The sequence below is a fragment of the Cyclospora cayetanensis genome, unplaced genomic scaffold, assembly GCF_002999335.1.
Source record: "Cyclospora cayetanensis isolate NF1_C8 unplaced genomic scaffold, CcayRef3 CcayRef3_contig_140, whole genome shotgun sequence".
Classification (NCBI taxonomy): Eukaryota; Apicomplexa; class Conoidasida; order Eucoccidiorida; family Eimeriidae; genus Cyclospora; species Cyclospora cayetanensis.
In genome coordinates, this window is record NW_020312082.1 from 9,917 (window position 1) to 28,503 (window position 18,587).

General features: G+C 49.7%; 1 protein-coding gene across 1 annotated transcript; it reads left to right on the forward strand.

Moving 5' to 3' along the window:
* Nucleotides 1–1,093: 1,093 nt before the first annotated feature.
* On the forward strand, nt 1,094–18,424 carry LOC34618141. Its single transcript, XM_026336665.1, has 23 exons — nt 1,094–1,690; nt 1,970–3,403; nt 3,508–6,118; nt 6,403–6,769; nt 7,297–7,407; nt 7,957–8,105; nt 8,462–8,553; nt 8,798–8,873; nt 9,213–9,297; nt 9,843–9,959; nt 10,385–10,535; nt 11,000–11,089; nt 11,297–11,404; nt 11,823–11,901; nt 12,376–13,476; nt 13,862–13,981; nt 14,828–14,910; nt 15,110–15,767; nt 16,075–16,189; nt 16,315–16,540; nt 16,660–16,821; nt 16,984–17,030; nt 17,329–18,424. The coding sequence occupies exons 1-23, from the start codon at nt 1,604–1,606 to the stop codon at nt 18,422–18,424; spliced, it is 9,165 nt and encodes a 3,054-aa protein (XP_026192450.1). The 5' UTR covers nt 1,094–1,603.
* Nucleotides 18,425–18,587: the final 163 nt, after the last annotated feature.

Consider the following 18,587-nt stretch of genomic DNA (forward strand, 5'->3'; position numbering starts at 1 on the left):
CTGGTAGCCCCCTGAATTAACTTTACTTGGCGGACATTCTTGCTAGATACAACATGAATTATGAAGAAGCACTAACAGGGTCTGCAGATACTCGTGTCAGTCTTATTGCTCGTACGGAAAAAACCCTAGTATTTATTCTTCTTGCTCTCCCTGGTACTGCTCAATGTTGTTCCCTCTGCAAGCAGGGGACATAGGAAGGAGATATTTCGCTCCAGTCTCCTTAAAGTGTGCAGCTCAGTCCGAGCGGTGAGACGAGTCAAGGCGCCAGCTACCCCGAAGCTGAGTCTGCACTGAACTTGAAGCCCTTGAGACCACACATCCGCGATTAGCGGTCGTGTGCACAGATGCCTCGATTGATCCACAAAGTCGACAAATTCCTCGAAACTCTGCTCAATAACACTTTAAGCCACAAAATAGCTATAAAGATAATTTGAAATAGTGAAGATATGCAAAATTGCACTTAATCTATAGAATTACAAACAAGAACGCACGGCCCTAGTGGGGCCCTTGTTTAGGGGCCCAACGCAGGTGACTGCTTCGAAACTGAGAGGGGGGAGAAAGAGGGAATGGAAGAGCCGTATGTTTGAGTCAAGTTGGTTTCATGCTTATTGGAAGAAAACATTGTACCTAAAACGCTAAGACAAGAAAAATCGAATACCCTACGTCACCGCGGTTGTACTCAATCTGGAGCCATCATCAGATAGATCTCGTTCATATACTGCCGCCATTGTCTAATAGCCATGTGACAGTAACTTCATTCGGGCCCTAGGGGCAAGCCTGGCGAAGCTGTTGACCCTTTTAGGGGGCTTCTTGAATCCAGTTCGACAGGGGTTTCCCTCTGTCCCGAGCACCCATTTCTTACTGAGGGCCTTCCCAGTAGCTGTACAATTTCGTCATTAGAGATATGATCTATTCGCCACCCTTTCAAGCCTGAGGTTCGGTCGGCATGGCGCCTAGGATCTTTCCTTAAATGGATGTACATCATCTGTCTGGAGACCCCTTACACTCCCCTTTTTGCGGAGTGCCCCAGGGGGTCCAGCAAAATTGGGATGTTCCAGCCACTAACGTGGACGCCGAGGGTCTCGCTGGCATCGCAGTGACAGCATCAGTAGTAGAGATCGGGTCAGACTCGCCAATTAAGGGTCTAGATCCATTAGTGTCAGAAGTATGCGGGCGGCCCCTTGAGAGGGTTCCCATAGTTCGTATATATGGACCCTGGGGCACGGGGGGTCCTCAATGTTGCCTCCACTTGCATGGCCTATTTCCATACTTTTATGTCCCGGCCCCCCCAGAGGCATATGGAGAGGGGGCTTCTGGATTTCTTCGTCGCTTTGCTCGGTGTCTAGTGTTGCAGGCAGACTTCCTCCTGGCCTCGAAGGCAGGAGGTGCCAGGCACCCTGGCTGTCGAAAGGGGGCTTCTATACGTGGCATTGGGGTCCCCAAGCCTGGAGATCCAGTTGGCTGGGATGGGATAGGAAAGAGTAAAGGGGCGCCCAAGGGGGGCCCGCTTGTGTATAGGATCGAGGTAGTAAGGCCTACTCCCTTTTACGGGTATCACAGGGAGCTTTATGCCTTCCTGAAAATATACTTGACTGCACCGGATATGGTGGGACCCCTCGCTGGGCTGCTTCTGCAAGGAGCTGTCACAGGGAGTCCTCTGCAGCCCTACGAGGTTCACCTAAACTTCCAAGTAAGGTTGTGTATGTGCTTTCCCCCCATTGTTATCCTTTTCGAGCGGTCTTCAATTCCTTTATGACATCTGCCGCTCTCCCTGCTAGCTTTTGTTCTTGTTGTGTCAATCTGTTGCTCTCTTCCCCTCAGAAGTTAATGTATGATTTGGAATACACCCACATTTGTGTCTCGGACGTATTCCTTCGTGCGTCTGCTAATTTGCTCTTTGAAACTGCCATATTTTAAGCTTCTTCATCTTGCTTTCTGTGTTTCTGCCTTCGTGTATGTCCTTCCGTAGACTCAGGTTTTCGCCGATTTGCATTTAAGGGGGATGTCCCCGGTATTTGTGCAGAAGCCCTATTTCCGGACTCCGGTTCTCCTTGACCCTCTTATTGCCGCAGGGGTTCATAAGGGACCCCACAGTTCTCCTCTCAAGGCTCATTGCGGGGGCCCTTACTACAGAGGACACCTGAGAATCTCCAGGGAGGGAGAGAAGGGGCCCTTAGGCCACAGTACAGTCCAAGGCGTGCATCGTCATTCTGTTTTGGGTATGCTCGGGGAGGGGGCTGTTAGGACCTTTACTGCTTTAGGCTGGGGGCAACTGCTGCACCAGATAAGTCAGGTGGAGCAGGCAAGTGCAGCAGCAACAGCAGCACCACACAGTGCAACCGATGAACAAGGAAAAGCACACAGCAGCAAGATTGAGAATCCTACTGGCCTGTTATGCGAAAAGATCCTACAAGCCCTGCCCCCTGAAGGACCTGAAGGCTTGCGACTGCTGAAGGTCCCCCGATATAGCAAGTGCATGATAGAAGTGGACGCACGGATGGATCAGGTTTTGAACCCTATTGTTGCCGCTGAAAAAGCGAAGTCAACAGCAGCAGTATCAGCAGCCGTAGAGCAGCAGCGGTCTGGTCGCATGGAGAACGAATCGCCGAGTCCAATCTCAGTAGGTACACCCAGCAGCATTGCTAGTGCCAACGTGTTTTTAGCTCAATTGGTAGGCAGTGTTGCCGATTACTGGAGAGAAGAAACAGCAAGGGCATCTGCGTGGGGATTGCCGCCTCCATCTGCAAATGGTTCGGGGTCTCAGGAAGGCCTTCGGGACCCCCAAGGAGCTCCCGCTCCTGAATTATGGAGAACAGCACTCGAAAATATCATTAGGCGAGTTCACGAATGGCAAGAGCGGCAGCAAGACGGTGGGAAACCATTTCCACTGCAAGGTATCACCTGTCAGAGTCATTTAGAACAGAAGCAACAGGAGCAGCGCCGCTCACGAGACATTGACTATTCTCTGCTGAAGACATGGGAGGCATCGGAGCTGTCAGAGACTTCAGATTCCGACTCCGCGTCCATCGGAAGGAGCCCAAGATATCCAAGGGCATGTGTAGCTCCAAAGCCTCCCGAAGAGGATTCCCAAGTTGCAGGCGAGGGGACCCCACATTGGCAAGAGAAGGTGACCTTGGATCCGCTTATGTCGTCAAAAGGACGGCCACTTGTTCATGGGCTCTGCAGTAGCCAAGATTCAGTGGAGGCTGCACGGCTGCTAGTTCAAGCGACGCCTCCTTCCCAAAGGCCCCCTGTCGGCATAGTGCCGCCTGCAGAGCTTCCACTTGAGGCCACTGATGACCTTCTCGGCATCGAGGTACGCAGCAGAAGCGCTTTTGGAGCACCAGAGGCAGCAGCAAGTATAGCGAAAATGGGGACAATGCAGATATACTACGTGCATGACGTACAAAACCAGTAACGATTGAACCACCTGCAACATCAGGTAGCTTCTAAGAGCACGGCATGCTAAGCTGTGCATTGGCTGCGAATGCTTTTCTGCTTTTTCAGGACCTTAAAGACGAGGAATTTTCTTTGCTTCTTGCATCCCATGGCACTGTGACTCACAGTGACGTAGATAACCCTATGCGAGCACCTGGCCTTGGGGAGATTCCCGATGCAAATTCAGTAGAGCGGCAAGTTGCTTCTGATGAAAGCAGCGCAGACTCCAGCAACAGCAGAAGCCCCATCACGTCAAAGAAGCAAGAGGGCCCGCGGAAAGTGTTTTGTGCTTTTAATCGGAAAAGGGGTTCCACAGCCGAGCCGAGGTATAGTATTGGCAGTTGTGCGCAGTGCAGAAGCTGCATGTGTAGGTGCTGTGCACCGTGCAATAAGGGCAAGCAATGTGTATCAGATATGGAGGATATTCTGCAGGTGTGCGATACAACGAAATCCAATACTGAGGATCACCCATTGTTACCTTTCCTTCGGGACAATCCCTCTAGAAGAAGCAGCACATGTGAAGTAACATCCCTCGAGGGGCATAGTAAATTGCCTGACAGTGGATTGTCTGAGAACCGAGCCTCTCGCTTTCCCGCCAAAACCCTCCAAAATATTAGGACAACAGCAATAACAATGCGGGTACCACCAATAACGGCAGTACCAGCAGCTTTGCCGGGAGCAGTAGCAGCAGAGTCGGCGGGCGGATTCGATGCACCAACAGACAGCTCATCATATGCCCCAACTGTACGGTTGGAGGGCTCATCATCCTGCGATGACCTCTCCCCTACCCAGTCCATAGGCGAATCACCCTGTCGCCGCCAACCGTGTTCAGGGATCGCTGTGCGCTCCCCAACAGCAAACACAGCAAGCGCAGCACAGGCGGTAACTGGAGCGGCCGAAGAGCATGCCCCAGCAGCTCATCCCCATGGCAGACCGTGTGGCACAGCCAGCAGCAGCGGCAGTAGCAAGACGTCAACACCAGTATCTAGGCGATGCACGGTAGTCAAGGGGTCTGGTTCATCCCAATCCAGTAACTCGGTGGTTTCTATCTCTCCACCGCCTGACGCTTGCACGTGCATAAACAAAGCGGTAGCCCTCACAAAAGAAGAAATGCTTCCGTTCTACAGCGACCCGCGCGACGTCCCCGCTGCAACAAACCCTCTGAGAGCAACGCCAGGTGGTCGCCTGCAGCAGAAACTGCTTCACTGCGGGTTTGTTCCGCCGCCTTGTACATGCCGCAAGCATTTAGTGGCACTACCAGCGGCAAAAACATGGCCAATTGTACCTGTAGGACAGGGAGAGTGTAAGCCGGAGCTGAGGCGCCTTTTACGGCAGCAGCAGCGAGTGCAACAACGTCAGCAGCCACAGGAACACACGGGAATTCAGCAGCACGGGGGCAGCAACTGGGAGTGCTTCGTGTATTTCCAGCCGCCGCCAGACATGGCCCAAGTTTATGCGACTTGCCCGTCAAAGGTGAGGCGCAAGTGGCACAGAACGGAGCGGCAGGGCCATTATGAGCACTTACAACCACCACTGGGTCAACAAAAGCAAGAACATTTACCGCAGTGCAATGCTGATGCAGAGGCCAGGTGTCTTGATGCTATCCAGGCCATCGACAAGACCAACGGAAACGGTAAAGGGGAGGCGTTATTTCTGCAGGAGGAACAAATACAGGAGCAGCACGACCACACGAGGCAAAAGGCGAATGAGCAGCACACAATGCCTCAGATGCAGGATGCAAGCATACGGCTGGAACAAGAAATAGCTTGTAGCAGCAGGAATCCCATTGGTAGCAGCAACAAGAGAATGAGTGAAAGCAAACTTAAAATGCAGGTGTCAACACGCTTGGACAACCACGGGCGTATCGTAGGCTATGTGGCTCCAGTTCAGCAGGAAAAGCAGCAGGCGCCATCACGTGAGCCTGCGAATACCTCCCAAAGCAGCAACAGCAGCAGCCAACATGAGCGCACCTCGCAAGTAAGTCTTGCGTCTGATGTACGTCGGGCGAAGAAGGGGCTCTTTGCGCAGCAGACACCAGAGTCAAAACTCACCGATGAAGTCCCAGGAGCGTTTCAGACTGCGAGCTATGGAACTCTTTTAGCGCTCGAGGTCATCGCGGAGTGCCGTCCTGCAGCAGCGACGGAAGCAGCAGCAGCAGCAGCAACACCTAATCCTGGCACTTGCTCCGTGCTAGCCATTTGCTTCATATTAAGAGATGAACGACTGAAACTGTGCACAGAAAGGATGCAACAGCAAGTGTTGTACTCTGATGTTAATGGTGTAATAATATTTGACTCCCAGGAGCCCTCTGGGCCTCCTCGCTGGTGTCCCCCCTGCCCCGAAAACTCACCAGGGGGGTTACAAGAGCATATTTTCCTTGGTAGTATCGATAGCTACTTTGACAGCAGGTGGTGGCGCTGTATAGTTAGCAGCGAAAAGGAGTTGCTGCTGCAGTTTTGCGGTCTTATTGCAGCAGCAGATCCTTCTCTGCTGCTGCAGTGGGAGGATGGTGGTCGGGGACTTGCGTTCTTACGAAAGCGCGCGGACGCCCTTGGCCTTGGGCAGCTTTTCAGGCGGAGATGCAGCAGACGGTCAGGCGAGAGGAGCTCCAGGGCACACGCTACAGGCAGCAATCTTAAGCCTACTGACTCTGGCATAAAACAATCTAGGAACGCATACAGTCAGAAGTGCAGGAAGTTGGGAAGGAGCACAACGAGACACCTGAGACAATAGCCAGACACCGTTAAACGAGATATGCTTGTAGACACAAGGAGAGAATGGCAGAGAGGACCACTGCAGCAAATGCAAAGATACCTTGTCTGTCGCTTTTTCTCCCTCACCATGACCGATAAACTAAGCTGTATACGATGGTTCTGAGGTTATTGACGCAGCTTTAGTTGTCTGTCCTTCTCAGGGCTGATGAAATATCTGCTGCTCCCCGACTCTCCTGTCGATCATCTAAAGCACCTACCGCGTTCCCATCTGTGGTTCCTGTGGCTTCTGGAGGAACCAACATGCGAAAGCGAAGATATTGGATGCGCGGGAGCTCTGCCATCCCTGGGCGACTGGTGCTTGAGGGCTGGCGATTGCTTCAGAAGGAGGTAAAGCTGCAACATTCCGACCTTTGTGGTACCGCAGGTGAGGTGTTGGGGCTCCTTTTACCATCCATTCCACAGGCGATCGTTGCGGCAGTTTGGGAGCAGGCACAGCAAAAACGGAGACGCAGAGCTTTACAGAACCCACAGGAGCAGCAGCAACAGCAGCAGCGGGAGCAGGACGAGTTGTGGGCGCTGAAGTCAATCGCCGAGCTGTTGGCATACGTTATGAAGAGGTAACTGCTGAGCTGCTGAATGGAACACCAAACTACCTCTACCGTTCCCTGTACTATTCGTTATATCTGTCATTGTCCTTCAAACGTATTCAGGTCTACACAGGTATTCTGCACCCGTCTAGATGTATGTCTGAGCACGCGTACGTGAGTGTTATGCCTTATGTACAAACAGGTTGGCAAATAAGTTCGAATATGTGTGCATGCGTGCAAACGTAGAGAGCTTTATGCCTTTTTTACTGCGTATTTGTACATGCGTTCATGCGTATACGTGAGGATAGAGCGACCTGACAGTCACTCTGCCTGCGGTTTGAGTTGAGGCTCCCTCCTTTATTATTGCCTCTCGTGGCCTCTCTCGGAGTAACGACCCCTCCTGTTTACTTCAGAAATTTTATTTGTTTCTTAATTCCCCCCTTTGTTTGAGTGTCCGTCATATCGTAACGAAGCATCCATCTTTACGAACCTGTGCACCCAATCCCGTCTTCTTCATGGCCGCTTCCACTATCCTTTGCTGTGTCGCCCTGCATTAGGGTATCCCTGGGCCTCCGGCTTGTTGACAGCTGTGAAGTTTTGCCACGCACAAGTGAACTTGCGCGGCTGTACGGCTGCTGCCTTCACTCTGCCCTAACGCGCGGCAGTCAGTTCAAAGTCGAGAATATCCTTCTCAGGGCCACAAAGAATCTCAACTGCGTCCTCGTCTCCCCATCCAAGCAACAGGCAGGATACCACCCGGACCTACGATCAAGAAAATACGCTTTGCATTTTAGCGCTCACGCTTTAAGATATTATTGTGGTGGAATTTGGATGCTGTGTTTGTTGGGGTTCTCTTCGGATTTTGAAGGCTCGTAGTTTTAATGCCAGTTTCTGTGGTGTATGAATGCATTTTAGGTTAGGGAGCAACCTGCAGCAGTGGGAGTACCGTTGGTATTGGAACCTATATCTGGATTTTACTTCTCCCCTGTTTTAGTTCTGGACTTTCTGTCTCTATATCCCTCAATTGTGATCGCCAACAATATCTGTTATTCCACTTGCCTAGGCTCTGTTGAGGTACGCTTTGACCGTTCGAGGTTTACGGCTGCGCTTGGTGTACACAGGTCTGATCAATTTGCCCCAGCTAAAGCTTTACACTCACAAAACATTTGTGTGTGTTGCTTTCACAAGCAAGGTGAACACGCTTTTTATATCAAGAGCACTATTGAGGGGGCAAAGTCTAGCGTATGTGCGCAGGTGGACCCGGTAGAGTCAGAAACGAAGACATTGGGAGTATTGACGGTACATGCACCCCCAGATGTTTTTGCCTGGGTCATTAAGGCGCATGCCGAAGCAATGGCAACGAGAAGTAAGCCACGATTGCAAAATTCTAGGAGCTGAATCTGTATGCTCAACCTCTGAAAATATGCTGTGGGGTTCGCATTGAATTCAGGGAGCAGACAGTAAGGGTTTGTATGCACAAATACATATACAAATTTCTCTATTACTGGGCCTTCTGATGCTCTCTGCATTCATCCCTCTCTGTTTGCTCATTTTTCACATAAAGGCGTGCATTGACATCGTCCTACACTGGCTTCTATTTCGGGCCCCCGGTGCTAGTATGCATCTGGTTTACAGTCCACAGTAATAGTGGCACTCTCTCAACTTGCCGTACCCCTCTATCTGCCTGCGCGTTCGCACCGCCCTTCATCTGTGGCTGCGCAGGCTCCCCTGGGTCAAGCGTGTGGGCCCAGCGGAACGATGCGATGCGAGTGCTGCCTGGGGGAAGCATTTTTGTGTCTCCTCATGTGCGGCAGGTAAGCAGGTTTCTTCTCTATATAAGAAATATCCTCTTTGATTGCGGTGTTATTAAAACGCATTGATGGTAGTAATCGCATTTGGGGTGAAAGCCTGAAGTCGCGCCGCTGACAATCCAGAACAGCGCAGTAAAGATGCATACACGGTTTTCATGAGCTGAATGAGTTTACATGGATGCCATGGTGGGAGCAGCTGAGCAACAAGTTTATTTTCCGGCTATTATCACATGTGCATGCCACCCAGGGTATCCTACCAGCCATCTTAAATGACATTCTCCAGACGCGGGTGATGGTCAAGCAGGCATCCAAAAGATATCAAGGTAATGTATAGCCTGACACGAATTCTGGTATACGTAGCATTTCAATGTATTAGAGGACTCCCTGTATTCGAGGCAAAATTGGAAGGCTAGCAGACTGTGAGGTGTTCTAGCGGGGTGCATTCGTGTGTGCATAATTGAGCATAATAGCAGCGCATGGAATTACTCAATGTCTCTATCGGACTGTCGATGTAGCGTTATGCGTACTCTCTCTCTTGGTATGGCGACACACTCAAACGCAAAGCCTCGAATCTTTGTATGCCTGAATGTGTAAATGGGCAATCAATAGCGGCTGCAGGTTGTAGATGCTGAATTGGAATTGTGGACTATTTGTGAGCTTAGGCAATGGGCAGGCAGATGAAGCGTTGTTAAGGAAACTGGATTACAGGCAGTTTGGTCTTAAGATGATTGCCAACGTAACTTACGGGTAAGGCGTTTTGCCAATACCTGTAAGCCCTTATACATCTACCTCTTGCTCTTAGATCCATCTGTGCGGTCTCGTTCTTTTTTCCTATGTTAACGATTCGTGAGTGTGAAAGGCAGTTTTTGAAAGCGCAGTGATTTTCCTTCGGTGCAGTTTGTTCTGCCTTGCCAGTCCATCTCCCTGCTGGTAATTATTCATGTTACTGCTCGAAAGCTTCATTTTGCTGCCATGGCCTTTGCAGTGTGTGGAGGTCTACCAGTGACCGTGATTGCAAACGATGTATGAGCATTGTACCTCGTTACTCCGTAGTACATTAGCCTGCCTTGAAGCAGTGTGCAGACGCAATGTTTGTGTGCTGGATGAGCGATCATGAGAGCTATTTAAATCTATGTTGCCTGCCTGTATAATATCCATTGTTGAGATACGTAAGTCCCCCACAAATATTTCTTTACGGACTAGATTAACTGGTGAACTTTCTTGTAACTCAGTCTGCTTCTTGGACAGCCGATTTATGCTGTACAGTTTTTGGAAACCTTTGCTACCTACAGGTATACTAACGCGAACGTCAGCGGCAGAATGCCTTGTTCAGACGTCGCGGATGCCATTGTCGAAACTGCGAAGGCCACTTTGATCCGTGCAATGCAACTTATTGAACAGACACAGAAGTAAGGCACATCCAAAAGCCTTCGATTTCACTGCTTCTTCGTTGTATATAGGGTATTCCTCTTTACTGGACGCTTGTGTTTGAGGAAGCAGGGGCAAGTGAGACATGCTAGAGCTAATGGCTGGAAGTTTTGGGGCATGTATATGAGGAGGAAGAGGTTCTTCCGCACGTTCCCGGAAATTTTCGCTAAATGCGCTTTTTGTGATATGAGGTGATGCCCCATAAGCTCAATATAAGTGTTACGGATCAACATAGCGTTGAACTGAGGGTCAGCAGCCACGAGATGCGATGCGCGACTCTTCTTGTTGACTTGTGCCACCAACCCAGGTCGCTGTACATGCGTGTTGAGTTGATTGGGGGCCGATGCAGCACGAGAGTCACGTGCGGACCCATAGGACTTCTATCCTTCTCTGTCCTCATGAGCAGGTGGGGTGCCCGAGTTTTGTACGGGGACACGGACTCGATGTTCGTTTTGTTGAAGGACAGATCCCTTGAAGCCGCATTCAGCATTGGCAGGGAAATCGCCGACGCTGTCACAAGGAGCAACCCAGCACCGATTACGCTTCAGCTGGAAAAGGTAATCCTGCAGTACCGTTTGAGCAGCTAAATGGAAACTATAGTCACTCTCGAATCCAGGTGCAGAGGGGTGGGGGTGGAGCTCACGGCATGTTACGGGTTTTAGCATACTTGCATATAATTTGGCATTTGTTAATGTGTCTCGAAGAGAAGCTCGCGCATACCTTCACATATCTATCTAGGTCCTGCCCAATCTACTAGCTCGCTTTTGCGGGCATCCTAGAAAGCACTGCATGCAGCTACGGCTGTGAAGCCTAATAGCTTGCTCGGCTCCATAGACTGCTTATACAGACCACGATAACGTGTACCGTTTTATATGTAGTGGTGTGTGCCCCATACTTGTGGGTTCCTTGGGGTATTTTGCAGATTTACCCGTCGTACAGAAGTACAATGCTTCTTGAGCTTGATATTTGCATCGTGAACGCTCTTTCTTCTGCTTAACCCGACTTTATGTCGGATGCTCAGGTTTATCTGCCATGTTGTCTTGTCACAAAGAAGCGATACGTTGGAAACGCATATTTCTCGCCTTCAGGCCCACCGATATTTGACGCTAAGGTAGGAATACATCCTTGACCGCTAACTGTCTTGCCATTTTCTCTTTTCTGCGTCTACACGGCTGGGATCGTAAAACTATCTGAAATCTCCCCTCAATGTTAGCCATGTGTGTACTGAGTTGTATATCTGTTGGTTGCCTCATTGTCTGGATGTGCTTATTCCTTTGTGCTGGATGTTTTTGTTTATGGCTACTCTACCCCTGGCCAGGGCATTGAGACTATCCGCCGCGATCAGTGTCCTCTTACATCGGCCATTCTGGAAAAAAGCCTTCGCCTCTTTTTCGAAACGCGAGATCTCTCAAAAGTAAAGCAAATGGTACGTTGCGCTACCTTGCTGGGGTGTAGGAGTAAGCACGCCTACCTAGAAGATTAGCATGGCCCACGCGCAGGCGTGATATGCACAAAAATCGAGAAGTATGTCCTTTAAAAACAAAGGAGAGACAAAGAACGAACGCAAAACTTCTAGTGGGGGATGCAAGAAATATAGTTGCAAATGTGATACATCATGCTGTTCTTTCGTGTTGTGTCTCTCTAGTCGTATGGTGAGCCATGATTATGCACTTGCGCATATGTGATCATGATACATATATATAAGTTACGAGTATACGGTTATTTGTGCTGGAGCTGTGGAGCCATGTGGTCATATGCTGACTGGCGTTGTTTGAATATATGAGAAATACGCCCTTACTGGTTTACACCCGTAACCGGCCGCTGTGCACTGTGCATGGCCTCAGTTGTACAGACAGTGGAGCAAAATGCTACGGAGTCAGATACCCATAAGGCATTACATTTTCCACAGAAAGGCTAAGCTCGGTAAGACAGTACTTTTGAGTGCGCTATGCTCTGTGTCGATACTGCCGTCAAATGCAAAGCTGGTTATATTCAGGTGTATGTATGTGTTGGATATGTATTTTGCGAGCTTGCCTGCATCTATCGACAGAAATATTATCGTTTCGCAGTTCCAGCTGTGCCTGCCCACCGCTCGCTGTACCCCTGATTGGTCGCTAACACAGCTTCTGCATATATGCATGCTCATCCGCGCCCACATTTGCACCCAAAAGTGTGCCGGCCTTTCTACATACAGAGAAATCGTCTAACTTGTGTTCGATGCTGGCCATGAGAGAGTTGTATGTTAATTGAATCCATGATGCATCTAGAGTATATATATGCTTCCATAGACATGCTTAGCTCTCTATACACGTGTACATGCACATTATTCCTTTTTGTATGTATCTACATGATTGCCAGTTTTGGGGCGTGTCTGGGCTCAAATCTACTCGTGTTCAGGGACCTACCGAGCAGAGACAGGTGACGCCCCTGCGGGGACACTTCCTCCCCAAGCCAAAGTGTTGTATGAGCGCTTGTATCACCAGCGAGACTACAACGGAGAAGCCTCAGCTTCTTACGGCATAAGGGTTCCCTTCGTATTTTCCCATGTTGCGGGGGACACAGATGTACCTTTTGGTGCCTCGGGTGCTTTGGCCCGAGGAGCCGGCGTTCGGCTGGTGGACTGCGCGACCTCCCCCGATAACGTTTACGGTGGGCGGAGAGACCATAAAGAGATGCAGCAGCTGTTGAGCGGATGGGTACACCCTTCGTTAAGGCCGCTATCGCTGGTGCTGACACCAGAAGAGCATCTGCCCCATCGGCAGCAGCAGCAAGAGGATCAGCATCCAGTGGCACAAGTACATCATCGATATTACATTACCAGGCAGATTATTCCTGCACTTGACAGGGTTTTTTCTCTTCTCCCCCCTCCGGCATCTGCAGACTTGCTGCAGTGGTTCAGGGCAATGCCAAAGCCAGTTCAGCGCTTGACTGCACAGGCAGCTGGCCACACACCCATGCGCCGACACCAACTGCAACGGCAAAAGGGGAAGCACTTTCTTCTGAAGCAACTTGGCATAAGATCTATAACAGCTGAAGGAACACGGGAAAGGCTGGTGCTACAGAAGTTCTTTGCTGCTACCTCTTGCCTTTTTTGTGGGGGCAGATGCAAAGAGTTGGATTCTGAACTTTTAGCTGCTTCCTCCGAAAGTGCGTACAATACCAGAAGCTCAGAATGGCATAGATCCGCTTGTTCCAACGTGGAAGAGCCTCAGGAGATAGCCATTCGTAAGAACTTCGTGCAGCAGCTCCAAAATGCTTCTTTTGGCATCAGTAGCAGCGGTGAGAACGAGATAGGGGATTCTCAGACGCTAAGAACATCGAGGAGGCTAAAAGAAGGATATGCAGGCTTGACGCAGAGAGAAAGGGTCTTAGTTCTGCCCCCTATCTGCGAAGGTTGCAGCAACAGTCCTGCATTGATATGCGTGTGGATGCACCAGCGGCTCAACAAAATTGAAAGAAGATTGGCAGTAGCAGCAGACTTCTGCAGGCAGTGTGCAGGTGAGATTTGTACGCATTAGCAAGGTGTGGCACAATTTTAGGTAGGCTAGGTCTCTGCTTTTGAACGCGAATACGTGTTCCAGACCGCGTGGCGATGCAGGATAGGGAGGATTGAGACGTCAGACCGATATAAAATATGTAGATTTATCATATTGGCATAGTCTATTACAGCGGAGATATGTTTGTCTTCGAATGTATCACGTTTAAGGAAAAATATGTGCGCGTATAGTGTATATCTACATGGGGCGTCTGGATATGTAGACAATCTGGGCCGAGCGAGATGCCACTGCGGTAAAAACGAATCGCCTGGATTTACATCCGCATGTGCTCGCAATATCGACTATTTATTAGACAATGCTGTCCTTGGATGCGTGTATTTTCTCAGGGTCTCGCCTCTGTGCGGACAGTTGTCTGCAAGCTTGGCACTGCGACGTGTACTTCAGGCGAAGCACAGAAGCAGATAAACTACGGGCTCTACAGCGTCAAATGCAAAGTCTCGGATTGAGTATTAGCAAATAAACGATATATTTACCCCTTTTTGGGGATGGCCATACAGGAAGGACGGGCGATTTAGTTCACTTGCATCTTTGTATGTGTTTTTTTGGTAAAGGACTTTGATCTTTGGACTTTTCAACTTGTGCTTTCAATAAAGTATGATCTAGCTTTTTTGATTGGGAGCAGGTTACGCATATTTTTTTGGCGACACCGTCAGAAGACCTTGGTGAGTGCTGACAGAGCAGTTGGAGCGCGTTCACAAAAGGGGCGCCAGCGGAGCGGCGACTGATTTTCTTGCCACGTATTTTGAATAATTTAATGCATATGAGTAGATTAAATATAAGGGTATTCATTTTAACCGTGCTTCGCTACTTCATCTGTTGCTCTTTCAGCAGTGCAAGTATTAACGGATGTGGGCCTACACATTGAAGGGACACCGCACCGCCTAATCCTGGAGCCCGTTCCGCCCAATAGTACTGAGGGGCCTAAAATAAGCGGCACAGTATTTGTGCTTGATCCTTCAAACTATATTAGGCTTATTTCATGTAATGTTTACTATTATTCTAGTCTGACAGCATTTTCTACAAGCCTTCCAGTGCATTGGCTGTTCAACATCGACGGGGTGCAGCAAATACCAAAGCGGTTCGCTATTGCCTTCTATTTCTTTTTCTCTCATTGCCGTTGTGCAAGCGTTTCAACGTTTATATGAACCTCGAAGCAGATGGCATGAATACGACACTGGAAGCACTCAAGTAGGAAAGCCCCCTGGGGAGAGCTACAAGAGGAGAGCGTTCCCCACGCAATCCGACAACGAAGAGTAATAACTATGGCATTCACACATTTTACAACATTTTAGAGTACAATAGAATCGGTCTTACTTCTGACGCTTATAGCTCAAAGTTTTCTCGTCGATCACGATTTGTTCAGCGTGCCTTGCAGGTAGCTTCGACAAAAGGGTTACAGCTCCTCAACGGGGTAACCAGCCATCCAGGCCTTACAGACAGCTGAGAGTACCAGATTCACGGAGCTACAGGCCAGAGCTGGTTAGTAATCGATTCAGCAACAGTGATAGAAACAGCGTGTAAGGGATAGCCTAGTTGTGTACATCAAGAGATCCAGGATGTCTCCGCCCCTTCAGGGGCAGCTACGAAGCCCTCCACTAAATCTCCTACAGCTCGAGGACCCCCTTCTTGCAGTAGCCCTTCCAGTAGGGGGTCACGAAGACGGACACTCCCGGCTTAAATATGGTGGTACCCAAGGGTCTCTGGTAGCTCCGAATGCCGGCAATGGCAGCACAGTATTAGCGATGCTAGAAAGCTTACTCGTTCGGGGCCTGTGGTTAACGGTTAGTATACAAGCGGGGTCACCTGATGGTCCTTCCATGGGCCTCCAGCCAATTGGAGCTGTTTTGTACCTACCGTTCGTTCGGGAAGGCCGAGTGCACCCAAAGTTGCAGGTACACATTGGCTCTAGAGAGCTGAAGGAGTGGGATCATCAGTTCGAGGTCAATTTATCCGTCTCTACAGTATCATTCTGCTCAAACTGTTGGAGCTCGAGCCTCGGGGGCCTACCAGAAGAGACTGTACAACACAAAAATCCAGAGGGGGCTCTACAAGGAGGCAATGATGAGTCGCACAGCGCAATGGCTGAGACCAAAGCAGCTGAATGTTCTAGTGTGAGACTCATATCTGCATGTGGTTCTCTTATCTGCTTCGTGGGGGGTCCTCATATGCCACTGGAGAATCAAGTCACCCACGACGTTCTACGGATTTTTAGGGCATTCGAGTTCGACACAAGTCTGTCACAATCTGATTCTTGTCACTTTCCTGGCTATTTAAACCCCCACAATTCCCCTTTAAAAGTGCAAGCCAAGGCCTCTTTGGCTGTAAAAGTTGTTTTTGATGGAAGGGAGGAGAGCCTGGGTTTAAAAAGAATTTCAAAAAGTGCACTAGGTCACGCGTACAATCGGTTGCCGATAGCCTCTGAGTGGCAGACCAACCTTCAGTGAGCTTGGAGGAATAAACAGGGCACAAAATCGGGGTCGCATAGCGTTCTTGCCGTGTACATCTCGTCGAAGGGATACTGTGTTTTACGTGTTTCTAGGCCGGCTATATGGGTTCCTTAGTGCTGCTATCAAGAGCGATTCCAGCCCGAGTCCCCTGGGCTATCTCCTAGAATCCTTGCCCCTTTTCGCCTTAAGTTCTCCGCTCCAGAGGCAGTGAGTTTCGTTCTTGGTCCACGAGCCAGCAAGATGCCCCCATACTTTTGTTGCCCCCAAAACTGCAGCAGGATGCTCGTCTGGGCTCACATCCAAAGTTGTCTCTGCTTTCTACAAAAAGCAAGTTTTTCTTTTTGGCACACGAACTGCAGGAACTTTGTTGCCGCTCGAAAATCGCCTTTTGTTGAAAACAGAGACTGTTCTACAGCACCAGCAGCAACACACTTGAGGTTTAAAAAAACGGCCATAGAATATGATGGCTATTCTTGGCATTGTCAAGGAGCTAGTGACCCAGCTCGACCTTGGCCCAGTGCCCTCGCATGCAGCTGGATCACCCATATAGCCATCCATGTAAACTCTTCATCCTTCTGCTGAGAAGTCAATTCCCCTAGCTTGCACAAAAGGTTAAATCCCTAGGCCCTGATCTGAAATATATGGGTTCTCAGCTTAATTCCGCGACGCGCGTTCAGGCAGATGGAGTCAGGGAACGCCATGCACTGCTGTGCGCCTTTCGACGGGTTCTACTTGATATAAACGAGAAAAGCTCTGGAATGACATCAGCTCTCGAACGTCCAAGCAAGGAGGCAACTGTTGGTCTTGAAAGTACTATCCCCTCTGAAACAACTATTGTCGTATGGCTCAAACCCTATGCGCTACCCGTTGGTGCCTTTTCCGTCTTTAGGTAGACATTGAAGGCCTGCTGGTTTTTGCCTTGCATCTAAATGACACTAAGAGTTTCATAAAAATAAATAGGCAAAGCTACATTTCCTAAATGCGTGGACTTCTTCTTGTAGGGTGCTTCTTTTTGCGGAGACGGCTCAGACCGTTGCTCGAACCAGAGGCAAGACACCGCCCAAATACTAAATTATCATCTTTGGTCTTTATCTTCGCACGCTACTCCCTAGATCGCAAAGCCTACAGACCTTAGTCAGTCCTACAAAGCCTTCTGGTGCGGATGCTTTGATCCTAAGCTGTAGTGAAGAGAAGACGGCATCTGGAGTCCCAAACCACGATGACGAGCCCGCACTCCAGCTCAAGTAAATAGCAAAACTACAGCAACTTGCGTAACAGAGTAACCTCTTACTCCTTGATCTTGCTCTATCCAGCATGTTTTCGTAAGGTGTTTTTCCTCTCTGCAGGAAAAGGCCCCTCAACCCGAATGCAGCTCCCTTCGTCCCTCGAGCTTCTGCACAATCTACAGCAGCTACGAATGTGTCAGCTGTGTTGCATGATGCCCAAACCCTCTATGGCGCTCCGCTGCAGCCAAGAGCGTCAGCAACAGCAGTAGATCATGTGGGAGAAGCCACAACAGCAGGGATACCCCTGTATAACCATGGAGTCAAAGAACATTTGATTGGCTTGACACAGTTTCAGAGCAGTCTGATTCCAGCCTCAACGCACAATAAGTTTGAGGCTGACATCTACAGAGAGATGCACCCCTCCATTGAATCGTTCTCCTCAACTCTCAACCGAAGTTCCTATCTGACTGAGCCCCCAGGAAGACTTTGGTCACCTTCAGGCTATACGCCCAGGGAGGGCAACATGGCAAGGCCCCATAGGCAGAAGATCTGCAGAGATATACTGGGGGACCGGCCACCCCATTTGACTGCTCCAAGACCTGAGAAATCCTGGGAGGCAGGATTAAGTGCGACGTTAAACACCTGTCAGTACACCCCAATGTCTCTCGTTGCATTACGACGATACTCACTCCTGAGACAGCCAATCTGTAAGACGCTAGGCTTCGTTTTACACCAAAAGGACATGCAACGAAGACCGGAGAGTTTGCCCCCCTTGCTGCGCTCCCTCCCTTTTGGTCCTCCTTTTAGAGTGCCCAGTACAGCTACAAAAAGCTCTGGCGGATTAGCTCCAGTGCCCGCTCCCTATTACACGCGAGGGCCTCAAAAGTTACACGCACTTCGGGTCCCACCGCTCCTTTCTGCGCGTGAGACTCTCTTCCAGAGCTGCCGAGGACACCAGCCGCAGATGCATATACCACTACCATCTGGCTGCGCTTGTGACTTTTGGACGACCTGGGAGGCTTTGTCTAGCCTACAATCCTTTTTGCCAAGCCGCAAGGCGATAACTGCTCCGCCCCTTCTCCCCAACCCAAAGGGAGCCACCACATCGACGTTTCCCTTACCAAAACATGACACCTGGGTACTATCTAATAATATTTCGGCGCCTTTCGGTGAGGCATACTCTTATGGACGGTGCTCACAAACCTGTGCTCTCTAGGACCTGTAAGTATCATTTCTACAAGGAGTAAGTACAACCTCAGGGGTGTACCAGGAAAGGCCGTAAATAACTTCGAGTGTAGTCCATGAAGATAATGGCACTTGCGCCCAAAAGCTGTTGCTAGGGAATCGTAAAGAGCTTCAACAGCAAATTAAAGAAAGTT